Source organism: Martes martes, assembly GCF_963455335.1.
Source record: "Martes martes genome assembly, chromosome: 3".
NCBI classification, from domain to species: Eukaryota; Metazoa; Chordata; class Mammalia; order Carnivora; family Mustelidae; genus Martes; species Martes martes.
Window position 1 is genome coordinate 186,556,889 of NC_137890.1, and position 26,294 is coordinate 186,583,182.

The 26,294-nt window shown below is 41.7% G+C and overlaps 1 protein-coding gene across 1 annotated transcript in view; it reads left to right on the plus strand.

Moving 5' to 3' along the window:
• RFTN2 (raftlin family member 2) overlaps positions 1–26,294 on the plus strand; it is a 68,970-nt gene that overhangs the window by 22,222 nt on the left and 20,454 nt on the right. The window contains exons 3-7 of the mRNA XM_080798999.1: positions 1,166–1,280; positions 5,202–5,481; positions 8,562–8,765; positions 17,286–17,407; positions 18,744–18,847. Of these exons, the coding sequence (XP_080655125.1) occupies positions 1,166–1,280; positions 5,202–5,481; positions 8,562–8,765; positions 17,286–17,407; positions 18,744–18,847 (825 nt within the window). The remainder of the gene's footprint in view (positions 1–1,165; positions 1,281–5,201; positions 5,482–8,561; positions 8,766–17,285; positions 17,408–18,743; positions 18,848–26,294) is intronic.

Genomic DNA, 26,294 nt, shown 5'->3' on the forward strand with positions numbered 1-26,294 from the left:
TATAGTATTTTATTTATAGTGGCGACAGAAACACTCTCTCCCTGTTAAAACTTTCACAGCAGAAAGACCTACCTGCCAAGTTCTCACAAATCAGATAGACTTACCAGCTTTTTCCAAAAAAAAAAGTAGGATGTAAAAACCATTTTTTTCACTTTTTTCAAGAAGCTGTTTTCCCAAACAATACTGCAACCATTTTTGTCAGCCTAACTTGTAAGTTTGATAGTTTTCAAAATACAATTGCCCTTTCCAATGAAGAATGAAAATAACCAAGCCAATGTCTTTAACACATCAATTTTTTTTTTTTTTTACACAACTCTGGCACTATATCAAGCCATCTCAAAGACCAGGGTAAACACTGTTTTCTCTTTTTAGTGCTGGCCTAGTAATTGATCACTTTAACTAGGAAAGGGCTAAGCAAGGAAAGAAAAATGAAATAAGAAGAGAAAAAAAAAACAGGAAAATTGAAAAAACAAACAAACAAACAAAAAAGGACTTGAAAAAATTCCAGTTGTGCTTTTAAGGGACACTGCCCTGCTACTCAGTAATTGCCAACTTATAGAAATCTGAGAGGGTTTGTACAGGCCCCAGCTTTCACCATGAGATGGAACCTCATCTAGTATTTCAAGCATTAGTAAATAAACATGCTATTTTATGACATGGTAGCAACGCTTATGTCCTAATTACAAATCTGTTAAACTGTGTATAAATTACTGTTCCTCTTTTAGCATAACTTCCGGTGGACTTAGCAGTGCTCTGACAAGGCTAAGAATAAGCAAGGGGTAAAGATCAGAAAAGGAAAAAAAGGAAAAAGACAGGATGATATTTTTTGGCACTTAAATAGGACACTTACTTGTGCTTCTGTACAAAAATGAGGTATAACAGTGATCTAAAATCATTTCTCACAGTTTTTATTAAAACGACTGGTGAATTTTTTTCTTCCATATTAAATTAGAAAATAAATTAATAGAGGTTTAAACTAAGAAAATTAAAATTAATAGAAGTTATTCTGTTTTTCTAGTATTTTTACCTAAGAAGACAACCATTAGGCTTAGGGGGAAAAAAATTGTCTTGACCTTATTTATGAGTTGCTCACTCATTTTTACATTGAGCATATTAGCTGAAAATAATCAACTAACTTCCAACATGAATACATTCTCTGTTACAGCCCGAAGCATTCAGCAGTACCCAGCGGACAAAGACGCCCGAGACTTGTGATTGAGGAATGTCCTCTAACTGATGAGACACAAACAAATGACATAGCAAAAGAACTGATAGAAAAGGTACATGTATATAATTTTTCATGTGGTCTTGAGAAATACTTGGTATTTCTTCTTCATCAGTTTCCTTTCTTACTTTAAAAAGAACAGGGAAATATGGTCAGTGACTTCTTCTACCAGAGGTTAAAACATACTGAAGCACACATACCAAATTGTACACTTAGAAACAGCAATGCAGGCCAATGAAACAGAATGGAAATGCCAGAAATAAATTTACACACATATAAGAAGTTTGGTAATAAACCTGATGAAATAAAATGGGGCACAACCATTATTTAGTAAGTGCTGCTCGGAAAATGGATAATTGTTCTGTAGAAAAATAGACTCCACACATTTTAAATGAGATAAAGGGGTAACTTTTTTACCTAAAAAAAAGTCCAGAAGAAAATGAAAGAGTATACTGAGTAGATATACTCAATTACAAATAGGTTGAGGAGTTTGAGTATATAAATATAACTTATATACTAGGAAAATTAAGCTTTAAAAAAAGAATGGTGGTGAGGAATTCCCAACAAATGTGTCCTATGGGAGCTTCATTTAGAATTTACAGGAAACAAATCCAAATACATGAAAGTAATACCCAGTCTTGAATGGACAGACAGAATCCATGGACAGCAAAATACAAGGAAACACGAAAGACACTTGGGAAAGGGTCAACCTAACTAATAATTTTTTAAGTAAAACAGTATTAATACCTCACCAATATTAACTGAGAAATTAAATTGAAGATATTAAATCTAGTGTTGAAAGAGCTTTAAGAAAGCATGTGTATATTGCAACTGGCATTGTAATGAATTAGTACAGTGTTTCTGAATATCAGTCTGGTGATAAAAATCATAAATCCCATTTTACCTCTTCTATTAGAATTTATCCAAGAAATTAACTAAAAAAGGAAAGACTTGCACGCCTAGGTGGCTCAGTCAGTTGTGTCCAACTCTTGATTTTAGCTCAGGTCATGATCTCAGGGTCTTGGGATCAAGCCCTAAGTGGGGCTCTCTTCTTAGCAGGGAGTCTGCTTCTCTCTATCTCCCTCTGACTCTCCCTGGTCCCGCTCCCCCCCACCCCCGCTCATGCATGTGCACTCTCCCTCTAAAATAAATAAATAAATCTCTTTTTAAAAAGAAAGAAAAGGGGGGAAATAATTTTTATATGAAGATAGTTTAATGATCAGTGAATAAGGGGCCAGATTCTTAATAATCGGAAAACCGAGGAGGCGGCAATAGTACATCCATACAATGTACAGTTTATGGAGATTGAACAACTATATTGACTGTTGAGCTAGAAAAGTCTACACAATATAACTTAATTGAATCTCAAATGAAAACCTGAACACTATATATACATGTTAATTAAAACCCAGAAAAATTATACATTCATGAGTATTCTAAATTGATGAGATTTTAAGTGAAAGTTTGTTCTTAGTTGCATTGACGTATTTGTAAGGTTTTAGCTTTTTTTTAAGTGAATACAGCCAAAAACCTAAGGCATTTCAAGTAAGCAACTGTGAAATTTGTTCACTGTCTCTATTATTGTTGCCAAGTTTTAAATGGCCGTGTGTGTCTGTAGTTTCGTGTACAGCCAGATATAGCTGCTAATGATGTTCCCTTTTAGGTATAATGTCACCATTCAGTAATGTTTTCAGGAACAGTCCTTGAGACTAGATTTTTATAAACAACCTACACATACTGTTTACTACTACCATTCTGGGAAATTTCAATTTGTTTTTCTGGGAATAAATCCACTCCAAAAATTTTCTTTTGAAACAAAAATGTAACTACTAATTTAGTCTTGATAGATCACCATCAGAGCCCTTGTTTCCCATTTAACTTCCTGGACACAGTTAAAGATCTATTTAAACAGGAAAGTAACTGTTATTCCAGCAATTAGAGTAATGGGGTTATTCCATGAAGAGAAAAGCTTCAGGAAACATAGCACGTGAGCTCTTTGAACATTGCCCCATGTGTGGACAAGAGCAGTAGACGAATGCCAAAAGTTATTTTGGAACAGCTGTCTTACAAAAAGAGTTTATTGTTAAATAGCTAGATTTTAAGTCATTTTATCATTATATCAATATTTACTCTATTTTTAAAATTAGGTTTATGAGTGTTTTTTCCCAGGATTTTAAAATAAAAATAACATTTAAAAAATATCAATTTTCCAACTTAAAAAAATGGAAAAAAATTAATATTCTATTTGTTACCAGACTTTTCCAGATAAAACTTTCTAGTAATAGAAAATAGAAAAAGCCTTCTGAACTTTTTCACCCAAATGAACTAATAAGGCCTAGAGAAAGAACTGACAATAAATGTACCCATTCCCACCTGCAGAACGATCCCTCCTTACCACTTCTCTTTCCTCTCCCAGGACATCTGATACAAAGGACAGTTTGTGGTTACTTTTAAGACTTCGTGCATCGTTACAACCTCAGTATGTTCGTTTATAAGAGTAAATGATACTGTGTCAGTGTCGGCCTCTGTCCCAGCTCCACACACCCGCATCTCTGTCCTGCTCAGAATTCTCATTTTTGGCTGGAGCTGAGTGACCATTGTGGACATTGCTGTCTGGTTTTGCCCCAATTGTTCCTGGCCCTTTTCATTTATTTCATTTCTGACCATAGGTGTTTGCATTTGCAACATCCACCATAAGTCTTTTTCCCCTCCCAGGTAACATTTAAAATATTTAATTTAGGGGTGCTTGAGTGACTCAGTGGGTTAAATCTCTGACTTTTGGTTTTGGCTCAGGTCATAATCTCAGGGTCATGAGATCAAGCCCCACACCAGGCTCCTCACTCAGCAAGGAGTCTGCTTGATGATTCTCTCTCTCCCTCTTCCTCTGCCCCTCCCCACACATGCACTCTCTTTCTCTCTCTCTCTCTCTCTATCAGATAAATAAGTCTTTAAAGAAATAATTTAATTTAAATGTTTAAAACAGTGACCAAATAAAAGATGTTGTTATTTCTTCATTTTTACTTATTTAACAAGTACTTATAGAGCACCCACAGGTACAAAACAGCACAATACAGAAATGATTAATACACACACACACAGACATACACATATATATATATGTATATATACATATATATATGTATATACAGTCCTAGCCCTCAAAAGAATTGCCAGTTTAACAGAGGAGAAAAACATAGATACAAAAAAGAACAAAGAAATGAAGCAAAAGCAGAGTAAGGGAAAGGTGCCTAGCAGAAAATCATCACTCTCAAGGTCTCACATTATTTCACTACATTATATTATGTGCTCCTGAATCCTATTCTTTAACTTACATGATTGAATCTAATCATGTGCATTTGGCCCGATAGAAATAGCATCAAGATGTAGGCATACGTGAAACCTTCCTGAGAGCAAATCAGGCCTACACATTATATGTAACACGTTTGTCAAGAATTAGACTTGTGACATTTTTCTTTACCTGCATCAAGAAAACGATGCTGTATGTTTTTGCTTTTAAATTAATGTTTCTTCTCATCGCTTCTCGACCTTTTGGCTAAGATCAAGTGAAATTAATATTTCTTCTTTATTAATTAGGATTGTGTTGTTTTTAGATGTCTTGGAATAGTTTTTAATATTGTCTCAGTGAGAGAAACCATTGTTAACAAGTCTGCAAAAATCATGTTATAGAATTATTAGTTCTTCCCAAATAGTAACCTTTTGAAGAAAAACATGATTTTTGTTCTCGTAATTTCTAAAGTGTATCTGTTTGAAGTTCTGTTTGAAGAAGTCACAGTAATAGTGTGACATAGTCTTAGGAGGAGTGCTTTATTGGAGGTTATTACTCTGTGTATGAATGGGTCTTTGCTTAGTGGTCAATTTACTTCTTCTTATGGATTTCCTTAATAAGCCTGTAGGCTAACTGATGAAGTAATCAATGTAAATGAATTTTACATTTTGTTCTACAATCTCTTTTCAGATTAATATAGCTGCTAAGAGAGGAATGAAATTTGTTGGATTCATATCACAGCCTTACCCACCACTTAAATTCTGCAATGGAATCAACCATGATGGAGATACAGAATCAACACTATCTGTGAGACACACTTCAGAGGAAAACTGTAAAAGTTGCAATGAAGGAACATTAAGTGGGCAATCATCTGAGAGTGGAATTGAGGAAGAACTTCATCATGAAAGTGGACAGTGTCAAATGGACCGAGATGGCAGCCCCAGTTACTCTAAATCCAGAAGAGGAGAAGGTAATAGACAAGAGAAGTAGAAATAGTGCAATAGTTTACATTAAGCAAAAATAAATTTTTCATTTTTTTTTAGAAATGTGAGGCAAAGTAAATTTCTAAAGATTATAAACACTGAATAAACTAATATAAACTTGTCTTGAATTTTTTTGAAATTATTATAGCCAAAAATAAGATAGGGCAGTTTATCAAACAGCTGTCCGTGGCATGGTCATACAGTGCCATCCACATAAGGAAATTTTGTTTTGAAAATTGGTTTCCACTTAGTCATTCACCAACTCCTGTATAAAATGGAGGCTGTGTGTGTATACAGAAAGTGATTCTATAAATATAGAAAGCTGTTCTGACTTATGTTTGTTTTTTAAAAACAGTGTGTGAGAATTTTAGTTTTGGCTTTTCCCATTTCTTGGATGGTTTTTGCCTTTGAAGTTAATTGGCTTTCTTTGATCATCAATTAGAATAAGAAAATGCAATTCATGATGAAACGATTAATATAACAATAGTGCCTGCATCCTAAAATAACCTTAAACATGAGTCTTATTCTACTTTGCCAACTGGCAAGTCTTCCAAAAAATTGAGACTGCTTTTTCATGTATTTTGGCCTGCTCAGAGTTTTCTGCTACCTTCGCAGGCGTGCTTTAAAAGGCACTACTAGAGACAGTCAAAGACGATGCATACCTTAGAATTAAGAGCTCTGGAGTCAGGCTGCCTCAATTTCTTCATAGAAAGGGGGTTGTTGTGAGAAGTTGCTAAAGATAAGACACTTAGTCCAGTGCCTGCCGCAGAATCAGTTCTGTATTAAGTTAACTGTTGTTGACCAATCCTTTGATCCATGCCAGGGCTGAAACTGCACACTCTGGTGTAACACACCGCACACACATACACCGGCCTTCTAGGTTGTAGTGAGATGTACTCAACATTCTGAGGATGGCAGAGACCCACTCGACCATGATCAGCACCATCTTTTTAAGAATGAACCAGAAGCATTTTCTAATTCATCATCTCACCCCTCCTCACCACCACCACCCTCCCATTTTTTTCCCCAGCTCCCTAGCTAACAACCATCCCAATTTTCCTGCAGTGTAAACATTTTAGGAACAAAAGGGTTGTTGGAGCTATCGTCAGAGACCTATTTTCTATCTTCCATACAATGCTACCTTTAAAGTCCTGCTGGTTCCTATCCTAACTTCAATAACATCAGGTGTTTATTCCAGTCCTTTTAAGTTCTAAATCCAATATGCTACCAATTTAATTTGATTATCCATCTTTAGTTTCTACTTTCTTTTTTTAATTTCTTTAAAATTTTTTAGAGGGTGGGTGGAGGGACAGAGAGAGAATCTTAAGCAGTCTCCATGCCCAGTGCATAGCCCAACCCAGGGCTTGGTCTCACAACCCTGAGATCACTACCTGAGCTGAAATCAAGAGTCAGACGCTTAATCAACTGAGCCACCCAGGCGCCCCAGACTCCATTTTCTAAATAGTTTAAATCATAAACTTCTTAATAATTTGTCTGTGGCAGTATTTCTTAACCTTGTGTGCAGGGGTGGGATGGTGGCAACATGAGTTAGAGGGAGACACACACAAAAGGCCTCTTAGAGAATCTGCTGAAACCCATGGAGACTCAATCCGGAAAATTGTACATGGGGACACCCAAGTGGCTCAGTTCACCGGGCATCCGACTCTTGGTTTTGGCGCAGGTCATGATCTCATGGTCATGAGATCGAGTCCTGCATCTGGCTCCACACTCTGAGTGGAGTCTGCTGGAGTTTCTCGCTCTCTTTCTCTCCCCCTGCCCCTTCCCCTACTTGAACACTCTCTAAACTAATTAATTAATTTAATTAAATAAATAAAATCTTTTGTAAAAAATGCACATGACATACATACCCCCAAGTACTTCTGCAACACAAGTGGCGTTGGTCTTCCTAAGCATAACCATATAGGTGGGTCCGTAGACCACTCCCCAAGTTAAGAATTTGTCAACTTATAGAAAACTAGAAGATATGACCCAGCAGTTCCATGTCTAAATAAGTATTCTGGAGTCACTCCTACATGAGAGGCATGAATAGTGCTTACGATAACAAAATTTTGGAAACAATATATCAACAAGAGAATAATAAACTGGAATATTATACAGCAGTTTAACTAAATGAATAAGGTCTATGTGTATTAACTCCACTTCAAGCATAAAAAAATCAAATTATAGTGGCACCTGGGTGGCTCAGTTGATTAAGTGTCTGCCTTCGGCTCAGGTCATGATCTTGGGTTCCTGGGATCAAGGCCCCCTCCCCCCGTCTCCCCTCCTTGGGATCCCTACTCGTGGGGAGTCTGCTTCTCCCTCTCTTTCTTCTCCTCCCCCCACAACACTTTGCTCTCTCTCTCTCTCAAATAATATATAAAATCTTTCTAAAAAATCAACTTATAGGGATGCCTGGGTGGCTCAGTTGGTTAAGCCTCTGCCTTCGGCTCAGGTCATGATCCCGGGGTCCTGGGATTGAGCCCCACATCGGGCTCTCTGCTCAGCAGGGAGCTTGCTTCCCCCTCCCTCTCTGTCTGCCTCTCTGCCTCCTTGTGACCTCTCTCTGTGTGTCAAGTAAATAAATAAAATCTTTAAAAAAATAAAAATAAAATCCCTGACTGACTGACAAACAAGGGACTGACAAGCTATTTAAAAAAAAAAATTTATAGATCATATATACAATATCATACTGCTTTAAACGTTTTTTCAAACTGCAAAACATAATATATACTAATGGATATATAAATGTGCACTAAGAGAGTAAAAGCTTGATTGAGAATAATAAACACAAAATCATTATGGTAGCTTCTCACAACTACTGGAGAATTGGATTAGGGAAGATTACAAAGTGAGCCTCAACTACATCCATTTCTCATTTCCTGGCAAAAAGTCTAAAGGAAACATGGCATAAGGTTAACATTTAATAAAGCTGAGTGTTAGGTAATTTTATTATTCTCTATGCTTGTCACTTTGCTTGAAATACATGAGTAATAAAAAAAATTTTAGGAACCTTTTTAATAAATGAATAAATAAATATTTTTTCTTCTTTCTGAACATCTATCCCCAGATAACAAATTGTATATGATATTCAATGTTTTTGATGATGAATCAACCTGTTGGACCTATCAGGAAGGCATCCTGTCAATGAAAGTAACAAGAAAAGGATCTGTCATTAGTACGCTTGATGCTGATTGGCTGGAATTAACTACATTTTATTATAAGCAAGGCTTGTCTTTAATTGATTCTTTTGTATGCTGGGAAACATCTAAAGGTAAGTTATATATTATGATATATTCATAACTAAAGAATTTGACCTGTGTCAGAGCTGGTGGAAATGTTTTTGCCTCTCAAGATCTGTGGCTAAAAGGACAGGTATTAATCATTAGGAATTAGATTGCAATTATGACACAGCCATGTAGCTCTAATTTAAAAGTTTAACCATCATGCTTTCCTGTTGCCCCTGCTTTTGGCAACCTTGAAAGGAAAGAAAATAAACAGGTAACAGAATTTCCACAAGACCCCGAAAAGCATTAAGGAAAACCTTCTTCCCTCTGAGCCACAGGTCCTGATGACCCAGATTTTGGACAATGTGTCACATCTGGTCAGGGCCAGTGACTAAGAAGCCCAATCATGTTCCAATTTGTATAGCATGGGTCGGCATGACCGTAAATGAGAACAGCAAGGTGTAAACAGCAAGGTCTTTCCACATCCCTGTGAAACAAAGGTCTTCAAGCTTAGCCTCCTTGAAGAGATGGCCTATGATCTGTCTCCCAGCCAAACACAGGCTTGTGAGTGGGGCTCTGGGAACACTAAGAACCTGGAGGATCCAGTGCCCTCTGGTCCCTTGTGCCTTTCCTTTTTTGTGGAACGTAACTTGACAGTAAGCTGAGGGCAACATCCTCAAGCCCCGTCTTCCCATCACCACAGCGGCATACTCCTCCCCAGGGCTCAGCCTTCACTCCTGAAGAAGTTGATGCTCCCGGAGACTGGGCACAGATTCCCCCTGTGAATCGTAATAAAGAGATTGTGATGATAGAGGATAGACAGACAGATGCAAGCTTAGCCATCATATGTGGTAGAATTATAGTGGAATATTTGCTGTTGGGTTGTAACTGACAGGAATAGACAAAACTGTACGATTGACTAGGATTTTCCAAATAAGATGTATTATAACATCCCATTTAGGAGGATTATAATTGCATTTGACAGTTACTATCCAAACTTACACACTATCTCAATTTTGGACACTATCTACCATGTATTCTAGTCTATATCTGACTCTATAATTTGTATAGAAAATAACCTTTGGTTCAAAAATGATATTGACTCTATTTATTTCTTCCTCCTTTTATCTTTCAACTTCCTCTAGCCTTCCTCTTAGTTGCAATGGAATATGTAATCATTCATGTCTATCACAAAAACAAACAAATCTTTCCAAAAATTTCTTTCTAGAGAACCTATTTTGAAAAAGAGTTTAGTGGTAAAAGAAGAGAAAAATTCATGGTTAGGAGATTTGAAAAATAAGTTAGGAATGATGAAGGCTATGAAAACCAGGGTAATTAATTACCTCAATGAGGTTAGAGGAAAGAAAAAAAAAAGCAGATAAGATGAGATCTCAATATACCTTATTATCATTAAATCAGACTATCATTCAGGGGCACCTGGGTGGCTCAGTCATTAAGCATCTGCCTTTGGCTCGGGTCATGATCCTAGGGTCCTGGGATCAAGCCCCGTGTCAGGCTCCCTGCTCGGCAGGAAGACTGCTTCTCCCTCTCCCACTCCCCCTGCTTGTGTTCCCTTCCTCACTGTGTCTCTCTCTGTCAAATAATAAATAAAACCCTTGAAAAAAAAAAAAAAAAAAGACCATCATTCAGTATGGAGTTTCCTCAAAAAGTTAAAAATAGAACTACACTACGATCCCGCAATGGCATTACTAGGTATTTCCCAAAGAATACAAAAATACTGTTTGAAGGGACACATGCACCCCGATGTTTATAGCAGCACTATCAACAATAGCCAAATTAGAGAAAGAGCCCAAATGTCCATCAACTGATGAATGAATAAAGATGTATGTATGTGTGTGTATATATACACATACAAATACACAATGGAATATTACTCAGCCATCAAAAAGAATGAAATCTTTCCTTTTGCAACACTGTCAGATGGAGCTAGAGTGTATTATGCTAAGAAAAATAAGTCAGGGAAAGACAAATGCCATATGATTTCACTTGTAAGTGGAAGAAACGAAACAGATGAACCACAGGGTAAGAAGTAAAAAAGAGGGGGGAGGCAAATCATAAGAGACTTTTTTTTTTAAGATTTTATTTATTTATTTGACAGACAGAGATCACAAGTAGGCAGAGAGGCAGGCAGAGAGAGAGGGGGAAGCAGGCTCCTGAGAGCCCAATGCGGGGCTCAATCCCAGCACCCTGGGATCATGACCTGAGCTGAAGGCAGAGGATTTAACCCACTGAGTCACCCAGGTGCCCCTTTAAGAGATTTTTTTTTTTTTAAGATTTTATTTGCTTATTTGAGAGAGAGAGAGAGCATGAGCAGGGATTGGGGGTGCTAAGAGAGAGGGAGAGGCAGACTCCCCACTGATCAAGGAGCCAGACATGGGGCTCAGTCCCAGGAACCTGGGATCATGACCTGAGCAGAAGGCAGACGTTTAACCAGCTGAGCCACCCGGGTGCCCCATGAGACTCTCAACTACAGAGAGCAAACTGAAGGTTGTTGGAGGAGAGGTGGGCAGGAATGGTCTAAATGGGTGATGAGTATAAAGGAGGCACTTGTTGGGGTGCCTGGGTGGTTCAGTGGGTTAAGCCTCTGCCTTTGGCTCAGGTCATGATCACAGGGTCCTGGGATCAAGCCCCGCATCGGGCTCTCTGCTCAGCAGGGAGCCTGCTTCCCCCTCTCTCTCTGCCTGCCTCTCTGCCTACTTGTGATCTCTGTCAAATAAATAAATAAAATCTTAAAAAAAAAAAAAAAGAATCATGGTCTAATAGGTTCTTTTAACTAGAAGCCAAGACTAAGGATCTAGCCCATTGGAACACCCAGAAATTATGGCCCATAACACACAGCCCACAGCTGTGCTCAATAGATATTCCTTAGTATTTGGGGTTATTATAAACTTCTCCCAAGTTTGCCTTTTATGGAAGCACCAACATCTAGTAAGAAGAGCGGATAAGACCAGGGTTAAAACCGTATGTCCTCAACTTAGTAGCGGGTGATCTGGAGAAGTTAGGGAGCTTACGGAGCCGCATTTTCCTAAAAGGCAAATAAAAATATGCCCTACTTTACTGCTGTGAAAATTTAATGAGACAGAGGGTGTGCAGGGCCCCGCCCCGCCAGAGCCGGCTTCCCGCAGCGCGTCCCCCCGCGGCTCTCCCAGGGCCGCCCCAGCCCCGCGCGCCGCCCGCTCGGAGGTCGGTTTGCGCTTCTGTGGTTCTCTTTCTTCTCTTTCCCCTTCTCTTCCTTCCAGAAAGTCTAAGTTGGAGCCATTTCAAATTTTGGTTCGTGACTAACTGCTGAAGGGAAAACGAAAAATACTCCTTTGAAAATCCCTTTCAGGCCTGCCGGCCTTGGGCCTCGCCCGGTGCAAATAAAATGAGCCCCAGCGGTGGCCAGCCCGAGGCTCTGGAGGCCTTTTGTTCGCGAAGCCTCAGAAGCTGGTGGGGAGCCCCGGGAGCAGCTCTCCCTCTCGGCCACTGGGAAGGTCTCATTAGACAGCTTAGCGGAGGGCTTTGCCAAGGCCCTAACGAGCCACCGCGGGGTGTGGGGTCCGGCGAGTGGGTGTGTCCCCCGGGACTTCCGAGGAGCGCAGGGAGGCGGCGCAGGGGACTGGGACCCACGTCTGCGTCCCCGTGAGAAGCAAGTCGGCGGAAGCGGGGCTGAATCGGTCGCTTTGTTCCGGGGTATGTGATGCCTGACAGCGGGAGCACAGGGGACACAGTGTGTGTTCTGTTTTGTCGTGCTTCCATCCTCTTCCAAAATACTGTCAGCAGTCAGCCTGTCGCGAGGGATAGGAGGACAACACCAGACGGGGCACGGACATGTAAATAGTTACCCCACAAATCTCGTTTTAGAAGATACCTTCCTCGAGAGACAGGGAGAGGAGGATCAAACTCTTTAAAAAGTTTTCTCCTTTGGTGGGGTCACGGTGGAGGGCTTGTGAGGTCTGTGAATTCTTCTTCCGCGCCCTTTCCCACGCACCCCCAAAGCCTTTTCTGCTTCGAAAAGCTCCACGGGAGAGGCGCCCAGTGGCCGGCGTGCTGTCCTCACAGCCTGAGGGTTCCCACCGCCGCGGCCTCCTCTATCTGACCTTGTCCAGCACTGCCAGGCCCTCACCAAACGTCCTCTGCTGGAATCACTGGATAAGCCCGAGAGCCTTGCACTGTAGGGCAAAAACCCCAAATGGTCCCCGGAGAGCCTACAACAGGCTTCCCCAGATGAGCCAGCAAAGACAAAGCCCTCTATTTTACCAGAATGTGTAGAGATTCAGTGGGCAGTTGGCCTGGGCTGAGATGAGCAGCTTTGCCAGCTGGTATAGAACACACACACACACACACACACACACACACACACGAGGTCCTCCAACTTTACTAGCCTATAAATGCCCCCATCATTGTCAGAGAATAGTCTCTTCCCACCTTGAGTACACTCACATTTTAAGGCTACATTTTTATTTTTTATGAATTTTTAGACTTAAATTCATTTCGATCTCTTCACCCCTATAAAAACGCTTGTGTGGAGCCGGCAGGCAAGCCGTACCAAGGGAGTGGGGTAGAGTACTGACAAAGAAACGTGTCTTAATTCACTTCATGTGTACCCAGGCACTTGGTTTACGATGATGAGCAAAACAGACATCTTCCCTGTGGAGATGAGAGTAGGGACATCTTCCCTACTCTCAGAAAGCTGGCCCTGGGGCACAAGGCAGTCGGGCCGCAACGGGTATGGAAGCACACGTGTCTGATTTCAAAATTGAGAGTAGCGCTGCGACATTACCCAACGTGATATTGTAAGGAGGGCTCAAGAGGTCCTGCCTGACAAATCACCAGTCACACCGAGCCTGGAAAACCTGCATTGGAGAGCCAGAGACAGACCGTTGTAGGCTGAAGAAACACCCCCAGATGTTCAGAAACCCCAGGGCAGGAAGGAGGATGAGGGAAAATGTCTGTGTCGCTGGGGCAGGGTATGCAGAGGGACCGGCTCCAGGCAAGGTAGGAGAGGTGAGCAGCAGCCGGTCTTAACATAACGCAACAAGAGCTGACCTGTGTTTGTGCTTATTATTATACACCAGCATTGTTCTAAGCACTTTACAGTTTTTAACTCATTTAATCCCCACAGCAACCCTATGAGGTTGGCATGATTATTCCCCTTTTATAGATGAGGAAGCTGAGGCACAGAAATATTAAATAAAAATGTGCCCATGCTCATGCCACGAGACAGTGAGGCACAGGGGCATCTAGGTGGAGTGTGGGCTCTTAGCCAATTAGCCATCCTGCCGGGATTGATTTTTTTTTTCCTTTTTTTGTCATCCTACCAGGATTTTTATTCCAAGTCATTCACTGAAGATTTAAAGAGGGATTTATGACCTGATCTGCATTTTTAAAAGAACCTCTTTGGCCTCATTTTGGGAAGTGGATCAGGGAGGGCAAGAGTGGAAGGGGGTGCCATTAAGAGGCTGTTGCGTTGACTCATACAGAGGGTAGAGACGGAGAAAAATAAACAGGCTGAGATTTGTTTTGGAGACAGAATGTTCATGAATAATCTCCAAATGAGAGTTTCTGTATGTGCTCTCCAGTTCTCAGAGATGGTCCAGGACAAAAATGACACGTGGGCCAAAAATACTAAAACGGAATGTTACTTTTCCTCACATTTACAGAAATGTCAATGTCATGCGTAGCTGAAATGAATGTGTCAGGACACGTATCCAGACAAGTAAACCATTCCCTGAGAATCCTTTAAGCTTGTGCTTCTCAAACCAGGGTCCAAGTACCCTGGGGGTATGCAGCCTTGTGCTAGGGTGTACAAAGGTTCACAGGATAAAACTCTTCCTAGAATATCAATATTACTCAAGATGGGGAGATGGAGAACCATACTTTTTCACATATAAGAACATACTTGAAAAGAATGCAAAGTTTGCATGGATTTTAAGATACGATATTAGAATTGAAAGAATTATTCTTGTACACTTGAAGTACACTTCAAACTGTACGTGGAGACCATCCTCAAGGACAAAGGTGTAGTTGCCTTTGCTATTGGTGGTATTTGGCTTAAAAAAAATTAAGCGGCACTGCATCAGGTCAACGATTTGTAACTTTTTCGTATTACGTACACATAGAAAATGGTAATATTATATAAAGCATACAGGTAGAAGAGGATAAAGTTTTTCTGAGCGGGAGGGGGCGCCCTATATCTTGGCACTCCTGTAGCAGGCTCTCTGCATACCAGTGAGCCAAGGCATACTGGGTGGGAAGCTCTGGGATGTGTAATGTTAAGAAGTGACCCAGTTTGGGAACAGTTATTAAGTAATTGGTCATAATTATCACCTCACCCCATTACCTGAAAGATTTAACACACCAAGCACCCAAACAGTCACTCTCCATGAGACCTTCCCTGCCACCCTGCCTTGCCACCACTTCTGTTAGGGCGAATTTTTCAAGTGATATAAGTAATTTCTCCTGTAATTATCCTTTGTCAGTGGCTCTGGGGATTGGCATGGGCCCCAAGAAGGCCATCCAGGGCTCTGGGAGCTCTAAAGTGAGAGGGAGGGACCTAAGTATAATATCCACATAGTAAAGTACATTAACCTCACATGTACAGCCAAATAGAACACAAACGTTCAAGATATAAAACATCTCTTTATATGCCAGTTGTATCTCAATAAAGCTGGGAGGGGGGAATATAGGGGGGAGGGAAGTGGTACAGAACAATTCCAACATCCCAGAAAACCACCTCACGACCCCTCCCAGTCAATGTCCCCCCACCCAGAGTAAGCACCCTTCTGACAGCCACCCCCATAGATCAGTCTTGCCTATCTCTGACCTTCACACAGATTGACAAATACAGTATGTACTCTCTGTCTGGTCTCTTTTGCTCAACATAGTATCTGAAATTCATCCTTGTTGCTACACAGCAGTGAGTCTTGCTTGTTTATTCTTGTGTGGTATTGCTCTGTATGAGTCTGCCATACTTTCATTCGCTCTAAACCAAAAGAATTTAGAAGTACTAGGGTACCCCAATACTAGAACAAGGAAACAGACACAGAGCCACAAACCCGATGGTTCTCACATTATATAATCCCCAAGTAAATTAGAGGCAGATTATAATTACACAATTATCACAGCATATAATTATTTCTAAAATTCATACCCCCATTCTAAAAAAGGGCTTGGGGCACACATAGTTTTATAGATGGTCTTATGATGCTCTAAACTTACAGTCAGAAAGATTTACTTCCACTGGTCACTTTGTGGTGACAGTGGACAAGTACATTTAAAGGAAGTGGAACATAAACATATGCTGTAATCAGAAAACTAATTCCAACTAGTGAATTAAACTTTACTGGGTTTTTGGGAACCAGTCTGAACAATGTAAATTCTTCATGATGTTCTGCCCTTGCTGTAAATAATGTAAATAATAATAATAATAATAGTAAGGAGTTTCTCTTAAAGTTCACAGCCTATTAATAAAAATCAAAACTAAAAATTACATTGAAATTATGTTTGTCTTTTTTAACTTTAAACTTAAAAGATCACTTGAAAACTTTGTAGGTTATAATTTAGATAACTGTCCACCAGGGAAACCTTGATGTGACATTGTACAGTATAAAAAACCAAAATGTTTAACCAGCACATGACCATGGGAAAATTGTCTTCTATTGCAAAATAAGACACAAAAGAACGTCCATAAAATCAGTTAAGTTTTCACCAGCTGGTTATTGTCTGCTATTCAAGAAAATGTCAGAGGCCCTCCCTTAAAACTTCCTTCCCAGCAGGAATTCTTTTGACAATGACTTCTGTGTAAGATTTTCCTGTTACCATTCTTTTATTATTTTTTTAAAGCATCATGGAGGTGAAGAATTGTTTTGTGTTTACAGTTTTTGAAGTGGTCTTACCTCACATTAGTTTTAATATCACACCTGTAACTTCAAGGATTAACATTTTTTATGTTTTCTCTCTTAATGGTGTAATTCATACACATAAACATACAGACCGGAAACCAAAATTTGATTTCAAGGTGAAGGTCATTTCCCGATGCTTTCTAGGCTTAGGAAATCCACTTGCTTCCTATTGTACAATATTATTTTATCTTGGTTTTCTTATTGTAGTTTTCATATTTACAGTGTGATTTTATTTTATTTTTTTTTAAGATTTTATTTATTTATTTGTCAGAGAGAGTGAGCACAGGCAGACAGAGAGACAGGCAGAGGCAGAGGGAGAAGCAGGCTCCCTGCTGAGCAAGGAGCCCGATGCGGGACTCGATCCCAGGACGCTGGGATCATGACCTGAGCCGAAGGCAGCCGCTTAACCAACTGAGCCACCCAGGCGTCCCTACAGTGTGATTTTAATTCAGTGAAGTGCAAACCTGTCTTGAGCTTTCCCACAAAAAAATATAATCATAATGACCTTCAAAGAGAAGGAGGATGTTGATTCAGCCAAAACAAAAGCTTATTAATTTGTATGCTTTCATTTCTGCTTACTGAAAGTGTTATCTAAGGATTTAAATGATCTTAAGAGACACTCCGTATTTGCAACTCTTCTTAATTGTATCCTTTTCCTCACAGGGGACCCTCTGCCTAAATCTTTGGAAGGATTCTTTATCTACGAAGAAGAAGGCTCTGGAGTTCCAGGTGCCATTAGGAAAGGAAATGATGCCATCGTAGTAGAACAATGGACCGTTATTGAGGTAAACTGCAGTTTTCTCCCATCCGAGTACTAACCAGGCCCGACCCTGCTTAGCTTCCGAGATCAGACGAGATCGGGCGCGTTCAGGGTGGTATGGCCGTAGACTAAACTGCAGTTTTCTGACAATTTAGCTTTACTCTTTTATTTAGTTTTACATGATAAAGATCTTCATTGCCTAATCCAGGCAGCATCCTTCAAACACGTGTCTGTGCAGGATTCAGAATTTCATCACAAATGTATCACCAAACTTTGTTCGCATTTGTGGAAAGGTGATTTCCTTGACTCAATGTTCCACTTCATTGTAAGACAGCAAAATATTTACCTATATCTAGATAGCAGCAGTAGATTCCCATTCTAATCCGAGGTAAAGTTCCCTGGCACCGAGATTCTCTTGACGCATGCCATGACAACTGGCTGAAACTGAAAAAAACTCAGTCAATAACTGCGATTTTACCTCCAAGCAACCAAAGTGACTGACTTTTTATTTACCTTGTGAATTGACTTTCAAGGGCAAAAATATCCAAAAGGTGTTCTCTCTCTCGCCAGGCCAAATATGTACACACAGCAGTGTCCTTCCTAATCAGAGATGACATTGCTGCTGATGTTGTGCACTCTGAATTCAGATGTCCCCGAATGGACTGCCCTTGAGGTGTACAGACTGAATTCAGGTATATCGTGTTGTGTGCATGAGGCCCTCACTGACAGGCTCTTTCGTGGACATGGTTGCAGTTCTGGCCTTCGAAGGGCATAGAGAGAGGCATAGCTCATTTTCAAAGAAACTAGAAATCCCACTGAGCGGGGAGGAAAGGATTTGGGGAGAGAGGTAAAGCTCCAAGTAAAAACCAATTCCAAATGAGTAAGAAACAGGAAAACGAGTCCGCATCTAAGCCCCACTCACCTTTCACTTCCCCATCTCCACTCCCTCCTCTTGTCCTCACTTCCCAATCCCTTGACCAGTGCTTCCAAAACTGTGGTCTATAAACTACTTGGATCCAAATGACAAGGGAGCTTTTTTAAATGCAGATCCCCAAGCCCCGTACCTTAAAGTCTGATGCCTGAACAAGACCAGGGGAACAAGACAGAAGGAAGGCGCAGACTCTGGAGAACCTCATGGAAACCTCTCTCCACGCTGATCCCCAGTGTTTCTACCTTGGTTCAAAGGTTAGAAGGCAGCAGTAGCAGGAAATGCAGCCCAGGAAGAGTGCGGCTGGTGAAACCGTATTTCATGGAGCGTGAACCCCCTTTCCTGTCACACCCCCCTCCCCTCGTTGTAATCCCCTGTGTATCTGGTTGTCTTTGCCTTTAAGACTGTGAGCTCTTAACGCTTATTCACACAGGGCTATGAAATCAAAACGGATTACGGCCCTCTGCTGCACACCCTGGCGGAGTTTGGATGGCTCCTGACAAGCGTGTTGCCCACACCTATACTAAGACATGACAGGTAATGCCAAAGGATCCTTACGAACTCTCATTTAATCCTAAAACACAGCTCATTTGTTAGAGAACTCAGTTCAACGAATGCTTAATTCACGTCTACAAAAAGTATTTCACTGAACTTCCCATCTGATTTCATGAACCTTGGAGATCAGCTCATCTGATCCCCTCCAGTTGTAGATGTACAAACTACAACACCTCCTTCGGGCAGGGGCGGGGGCAAGCTCCGGTTCACAGGGCAGAACCAGGCAGGGGTGTGGAGACTGACTCCCAGCTCAGGGCCACTCAAGATACCAGCTCTTGCTGGAGTCAGATCGAGTTGACATCGATCAGCAAAAAGAACAACTCAGCCCCCTCTGTAGACCCTTCGTCCTCTTCGGTATTGTGTGTGCAGATCCGCCCTCGCCACAGTGCACAGCCAGCGTCAGGACCGCGGTGCAGGCCGGGAGGCCCAGATGCAGAAGCACAGGCACTGCGGCCTCCCCCCTCTCCAGCGAGGTGGCTCAGCCACCCCCCGCCCCCGCCCCCAGACTTGTTAGCTGGTCAGGCTCAAATGAAGTGCGCGCATTAGAACCAAAATGCCATTACTTCCCCAATACCAACCTTTCTTATTTCCTTTCCTGGGAAGGAAAAATTGAATCGTACCTTTTTTTAAGAGAGAGAAAGACAGAAACCAGTAAGTCTTCTATACAAAGCGCTTTGCTGTCCCAAGGACTCAGCCATGTTCCCTCTACCTTCTTTGGCTTCCAGAAAATGATTGAGTGCCAGCCCGGCTCTGCCTGGGCATGGCTGCCTGCAGAGGACAGCACAGTGCCAGTGGCCTTCCCCTTCAGCGGCCTCAGGGACCCGCCGATCAGCACCGAGTAACTCTCAGGGGTAGTTCAAGGCGGCAGCTCCTTTCTCAGTCTCACCCACGCTCCCGCCTTCTCTGGTTTTTCCAGCCCAGGATTTACCCCTGTCCAGTATCCCAACTTCCTCACAAACTTTAAAACATGTGATGCCATGGCTTTATAATAAAACTTATAATAAAAACTTCAGACAGGGAGAGGGACAAAGATTGATGCAGAGTAAAGATGATGAAGCTTTGAAAGGAGGGGTTAGATAAGCAATTGATCTGCTTTGGGTCTCAGGGATCTGTTGGTAACTGTTCTCAGATGACGAGTGACAACTCCCCGATGCATTATTTCCCAACTTTTTAAATCTGGGACATTCCTGTCAGGTCGCAGTACAGAGGTAATTCTCAAGATTCGGTCTTCAGACCGAGCAGCGTGGGCCCCCTGGGGAGCCCGTGCACAGACGGACGCTGGAGGCTCACCCCAGTGGAACAGTCAGAAGCTTCGAGGGCGAGACCTGTGAATCCGCATCTTCACAAGTCCCTGAAGCTCCTTAGCTTTAGAGGAATTTTGCCTTTCTACCCCTCACAATCATGCCCAAGCATTGATCTATTCCACTCCCCACCCCCCTCAGAGTAACTTGTGTATGTGGCCTTCTCATCTCTTTTTGGTGGTTCTCTAGCTCCTTACTCTGAATTCTGAACCTTTCATGTTCCTTTTTCATCAATGAAAAATATATTTATCACCACCTTTCCATTTACTCAGGGATTCTGCTCTCATGAGTCTAAGTTCTTCTTGGGACGCCTGGCTGGCTCAGTCAGCAGAGCATGTGACTCTTGATCTCGGGGTCCTGAGTTCAAGCCCCATATTGGGAGTGGAGCCTACTTAAAATAAAAACTTTTTAAACATTTTCTTAAAATGGTATGAATGACTGATTGGGCACTGATTAGGTCTAGCCTACCGGGCTGGGCTGGAGCTCCTCCAGCATCTCCTGCTTCCGGTTGGTTTGGGGATGAGGACAGGACTGAGACCCAAGGTGGGAAGGAGAAGGCCTCGAGTCTAACGTGAAGGGAGAGGGTGGTGGAGCCCGGAGCCACACTCGACTTGACCATCTTGTCCAGAGTGTCAAACTCCATAAGGTCACAGGCTGTCCCCATTGAGTAGAAGGCTCGGCTCGCTGGAATGAGGAGTGGCTGCACGTTGTTTCTGAAGCAGAGGTAGCACCACTACCTCACCACCATCCCAGCTTCTCCCGTCCCCTTAGGACACTTGAGGCACCGTGGGGTCAGAGCAGGGCTCTCAGGCCCTCCTTGTGAAGCCTCATCTAATATGTAATTAAGGTAGCAAAAAAGCTAGTTGCAGGACTGCCTATTTAGCAACTGTTTATAATAGCAAAAAACTGGACGCAATATCAATGTCTATCGAAAGGAGCGGTGTGTGTGAGGGCTGAAAAGCTACACAGCAAATTCTAGCAAATGGTCAGCTCCTGGGATTACGGATGGGGGTCAGGACTACTTTGTCTTTATACGTTTTCTGTGATTTGACTTCTTACAAGGAATACATATCTATTCTGTGATTTAAAAAAAAAAAAAAATTTAGGGGTGCGGGTGGCTCAGTGAGTTAAGTGTCTGCCTTTGGCTCAGGTCATGATCCCGGAGTCCTGGGGCTGAGCCCCGCATTAGGTTTCCTGGGAGTAGAGAGCCTGCTTCTCCCTCTGCTCCTCCCATCACTCCTGCTCTCACTCTCCCTCTCTCTCAAATAAATAAGATCTTTAAATACATACATACATACAATTTCAAAAAGTAAAAAAAATAATCAATCAATTAATAAAAAGACATGAAAACTATAGATTGTGTCTGTCTTGAAGGAGCCTGTGGCTGGGTAAGCTTGAATTTAGTACCTAACCAGGCTTGCATCAGGTTGAGGCAGGTCAAACTTACGTACCTCAGCAAGCGGAGGTTGTACAAGAGCAGTAAAAAGGAGAGGATAAACTTCCAATTTAGATGGAATCTTCACTTAGTAATGAGATTAAAAAAGCATCCCCATGTAGCAGATCCCCATCTAGAATCTGCTATTTACCCTGGATAGAAGATAGTAGAAAAATAATTTTTTTATAAAGATTTTATTTATTTGACAGAGATCACAAGTAGGCAGAGAGGCAGGCAGAGAGAGAGGGGAAGAAGCAGGCTCCCTGCGGAACAGAAAGCCCGATGCGGGGTTCGATCCCAGGACCCTGGGATCATGACCTGAGCTGAAGGCAGAGGCTTTAACCCACTAAGGCACCCAGGAACTCTAGAAAAATACTTTTTAACAATAATCACCCTTATGCAACAAGGCACACTAGAACAAACAACATCTACTGTTCTCCCATATGCCAGGAACATCGTGTAATATTGATATTTATTTTGTTCCTTCACATTTTGTAACTTGGGTCCTTTCAGGTGTCTGCAAGGCCTAGAAAGAAAGTGAAAGTTCATTGTTATTATCTGGTAACAAAGATGATTGGTAAAACCTGTTAATCCTCTGGCTTGTCCAAATATGCTATCTCTGCAACAGTCACATCCTGTCTTGGCCTCTTCAGTACGCACAAAGGTTGTACTCACTGTCAGCATGCCATCTTTAAATATAAAGAGAAATACTACAGACAGTTCATGTTGGTCAAGGTAGTGGGTAGAGCCGAAAAGATTTTTGGTCTCTAAAACTAGAAGGAGAGTCCAGGCTGTGAACTAAAAACAGCTCATTTTAATTACAGCTTCACCGTGAACTAGCCATGGGACCTTGGGAAGTCTCCCAACCTCCTTAAGTCTCATTTTCCTCACCTGGAAAATGGTACAATAATATCAACTTCACTGTCATAATGATTCAGCAAGACCATACCTGCAAATACCCATGCCAGAGGCTCTGCAAACCAGGCTAATAAATTAGAGCTATCTTATGGAAACCAATCCTTTAGCAGAGCCAAAATCCTGAAGAAACTGAAGCTAATTATACTAATTACACAAAGGTGATCACTCCACTTGTCCTAAATCAGGATATTCCAGAAAATGTAAATACCATTGTTCACTCTATGCCAAATCAGCCCTAAGGATTACAAGCCAAATAAAGGAACAGAAATAAAAAACAACACTGTAAAGATATAGACTTACAGGGCACACGGGTGGCTCAATTGGTTACGCCTGAGCCTTCGGCTCAGGTCATGATCCTGGGTCCTGGGATGGAGCCCCGCGTAGGGCTCCCCCTGCTCTGCAGGGAGCCTGCTTCCCCTCCCTCTCTGCTACTCTGCCACTCCACCTGCTTGTGCGCTCTCTCTCTCTCTCTCTCTCTCTCTGTCAAATGAATAAATAAAATGTTTAAAAAGAGAAAGAGAGAGAGAAAAAGATAATAGACTTACAAGTATACCCGCACCGAGAAAAGCCAGTATTTGTTATGATCTTTTGGGGGCGCCCACACGTCTGAAAACATGACTTAGAACCAACCATTGCCAATAAAAATTTTCTTCTTTAAATGTTTTTGCCTCTTACACAACAGCAGTGTCTTAAGCAATTTCAACTTTTCCCCACTCTTCTGTCACTTAAACCATAACTTGAATCATCTATACATAGGGTATTTCCTCTCATTTCTCTCAGTACTCAATTATATTCTGTTACTGGATTGCATAAAAGTATTTTCCCAGTGTGTCCTTACACTAGGGTTGTTGCTTCATTATCCTAGGCAATGTCGCACCACCAACGTTTAAAGCGACATTGCCATGGAAACTTCATAATGTGGTAATCAGATAGCACTACATTATTCCGGGGTTTTTGTTGTCAGCTGTGAAAACTTGCCAGAATCCCTTCTTAATCGTTATCACTATGTAATTATACAAATGGACCCAATTCTTTTCTTTTCCAGAAATCAAGATGAAAATTGACACTAAAGTCTTAGGGCAAATCTGGTAGAGGATCAAATTACCTCAAGGAGCCCTAATATTGCCGACCTTAAAATAATCACCAGAATAAAATGCGAGAGGAGCCCAAGTTCCCTCTGTTCGGCTACCTCAAACCAGCAAGGTCACTCCCCTCTTCCCGAATAATAATCTGGAAAGGGAGGGGGAAGGGAGCATTGTAACAAGAACCCAAGGTGATTCTGATGTACTTTCAGAACACTGAATTACAGCCTTACGGAGAGAGAAAGCATTTTAGAACACAAAACAGAAGAAAGGTGTACACCCTCGTTTTTATCTTAGAAGACAGAATTTAAAGACAGGGTGTTTTGGGTACCATGAATCAAGTTATACTGTCCTGAGAATACAAAAAAGTCTGGTCCTTAGGAACAAGATCTGAATAACAAAAAGAGGAAACTGTCTTCTCTCTGTGATGGGGGGTGGGGGGTGTGGCCTGCCCATCTAGCATTCTCAGCAGCCCTGTGGTCACCACAGCCCAGAAGCACCGAGAAGTCTATGTAGCTGTTTGAGACACTTAAGTGCCCCAGTGATTTCCTCTCAACCCTCAAGTGGCAGCCAAAGCCGGAGCTGCATATTTATAGACAGGCGAGGGACAGGCTAGGGCTTCATGTCTGGTCCGTTTTAATGCCGTTCTCGCCCCTTCTAATTTAAATTCTGTAGAAACAGTACGCTGTAATTCAGAGTTAAGTTCATAGTAATCGTGCAGTGAGCAGCATTTTGATAAGGCCGCGTCTTTTTTAAATAATCAGTTTGTCTCCTGCAGATACTTCCAGTTATCCCTTCCCCATCTGAACTTCAAGTTTTAACATTTTGTCAGGCAGAGAGGTTGGGAGGAGCTAAATTGTGGGAGTGCTCTTTTTAGTTTTGTATCGCAAGCATACTAACGTGAGTATGACCCTGAGAAACAAACCAGGGTCATCAGGCAAAGGAACTTCGTGACTAAGCACATAGATATAAAAAGGTGCATGCTAAAATTGAGTTTTTTAATTTTGCTTTTAAAAAAGTGAATTTTATTTCCTATTTTAAAAGCAAGAATTTACTCATTTATCTCTGAGTTGCAAATATTAAACATGGCAATTAATTAATGAATGAAATGATGCAAAACTAATCAGAAAAATAAATTAACCTAACAATTCTGTTTCCTCTAGTCTAATGGATTTTGGAACCAACAATGAAAGCTTTTGTAAGAGCACGTTTATTTCATAAATGACCAGGCGGTTGCAGATAAGCCATTCATTTGGAACCAGCTCAGCTGTATTCAAACCGAACCACATTTTCACATTTTATTTTAAAATGTTCTTTCAGTTCAACTCGAATATCTACTGAGGACCTGGTATGTACAAGGCAATATTTTACCCACTCTAGAGGCTGACTGTGGCCTCATAATTGGCTTGAAGACACAACACAGTTACAAGTAACTAATGCAGCTACCCCTGAAACTAATAATACACTGTATGTTAACTAAACTGAAGTTAAATTAAAAAAAATGTTTGAACACACAGACAAGTAACTAATACAGAACCGACTGTGACAGGTGCCTCAGCGGAGGGCTAGAACATGTATTCTCAAGAGCGGTGATACTGCCCTGGGCCAGTGAAAATGGGTTGTGGGAGGAGGTGAAAAAATCTTAAGATACTACAGCGGTTTGTGGCCCTCTAAAAGGTCACAGAACATAAAACACAAACACGGCGTATCTTTAGTATTAACATTTTTATTTATTTTTTTATTTTTTAGAGAGAGATTGAGAGTATGAGCAGGAGGGGAGGGGCAGAGGGACAAGCAGGCTCCCTGCTGAGCAAGGAGCCAGACTCAGAGCTCCCTCCCAGGACCCTGAGATCCTGACCTGAGCCAAAGCCAGACACTTCACCCACTGAGCCACCCAGGTACCCCTCTTTAGTATTAAAATGTAAAGGGGGGACACGGTGCCCCTGACTTTGGCTCTGGTCAGGATCTTGGGTCCTGGCTCTACACTCAACAAGGAGCCTGCTTCTCCCTCTCCCTCTGCCCCTCCCCAGCTCCTCCTCCTCTCTCTCTCTCTCTCTCTCTCTCTCTCAAATAAATAGATAAAATCTTTAAAAGAAATTTAAGGGGGGATGTGGGAAATGAGAGGAAAAATATCCAAAAAGTCTTCTTGAGGAAGCGATAAAGAGTTGAGCAGAAGGCAGGTGATACGCTTGAGGACTTCAGTGGCGGAGGAGGGCCGGGCCAGGAAAACTGTGGTGGCTGAGGGAGACCTTCAGGGAAGAACAGATCTCCCCAAAGCAGAGGAGAGGAGAATACGCCCGATGGCAGAGAGGGCTAAGTATTTATCCCTCAGCCTCACCGCCCGCAGCAGCACTCCTCTCGTGGCCGCCTCTAACACTCTAAAACCCAAGGAATCTGAGACTAGCACCAGGCTTAGCAAGGAGGACCACAATGACCAGTTAGTGACGTCTGCCACGTGCGCAGAAGGCGGGAGGTTGATGTGTGAGCACCCCAACTTGTCTCCTTTCTCTGGCAACCTTAAGCAAAAACAAATTAACAAACAAACAAGAGAAAACAGGAATGTGCAAGATACATTCAAGGAAAAGTGAATACAGGCCGAGGAATTCCTAAAGACCTCTTCTAATTTAAAACCCAGAGAATTCAAGACTGATTTTTGCCAGATAATAAATGTGAAAGGGGAGGGAGCATATGTA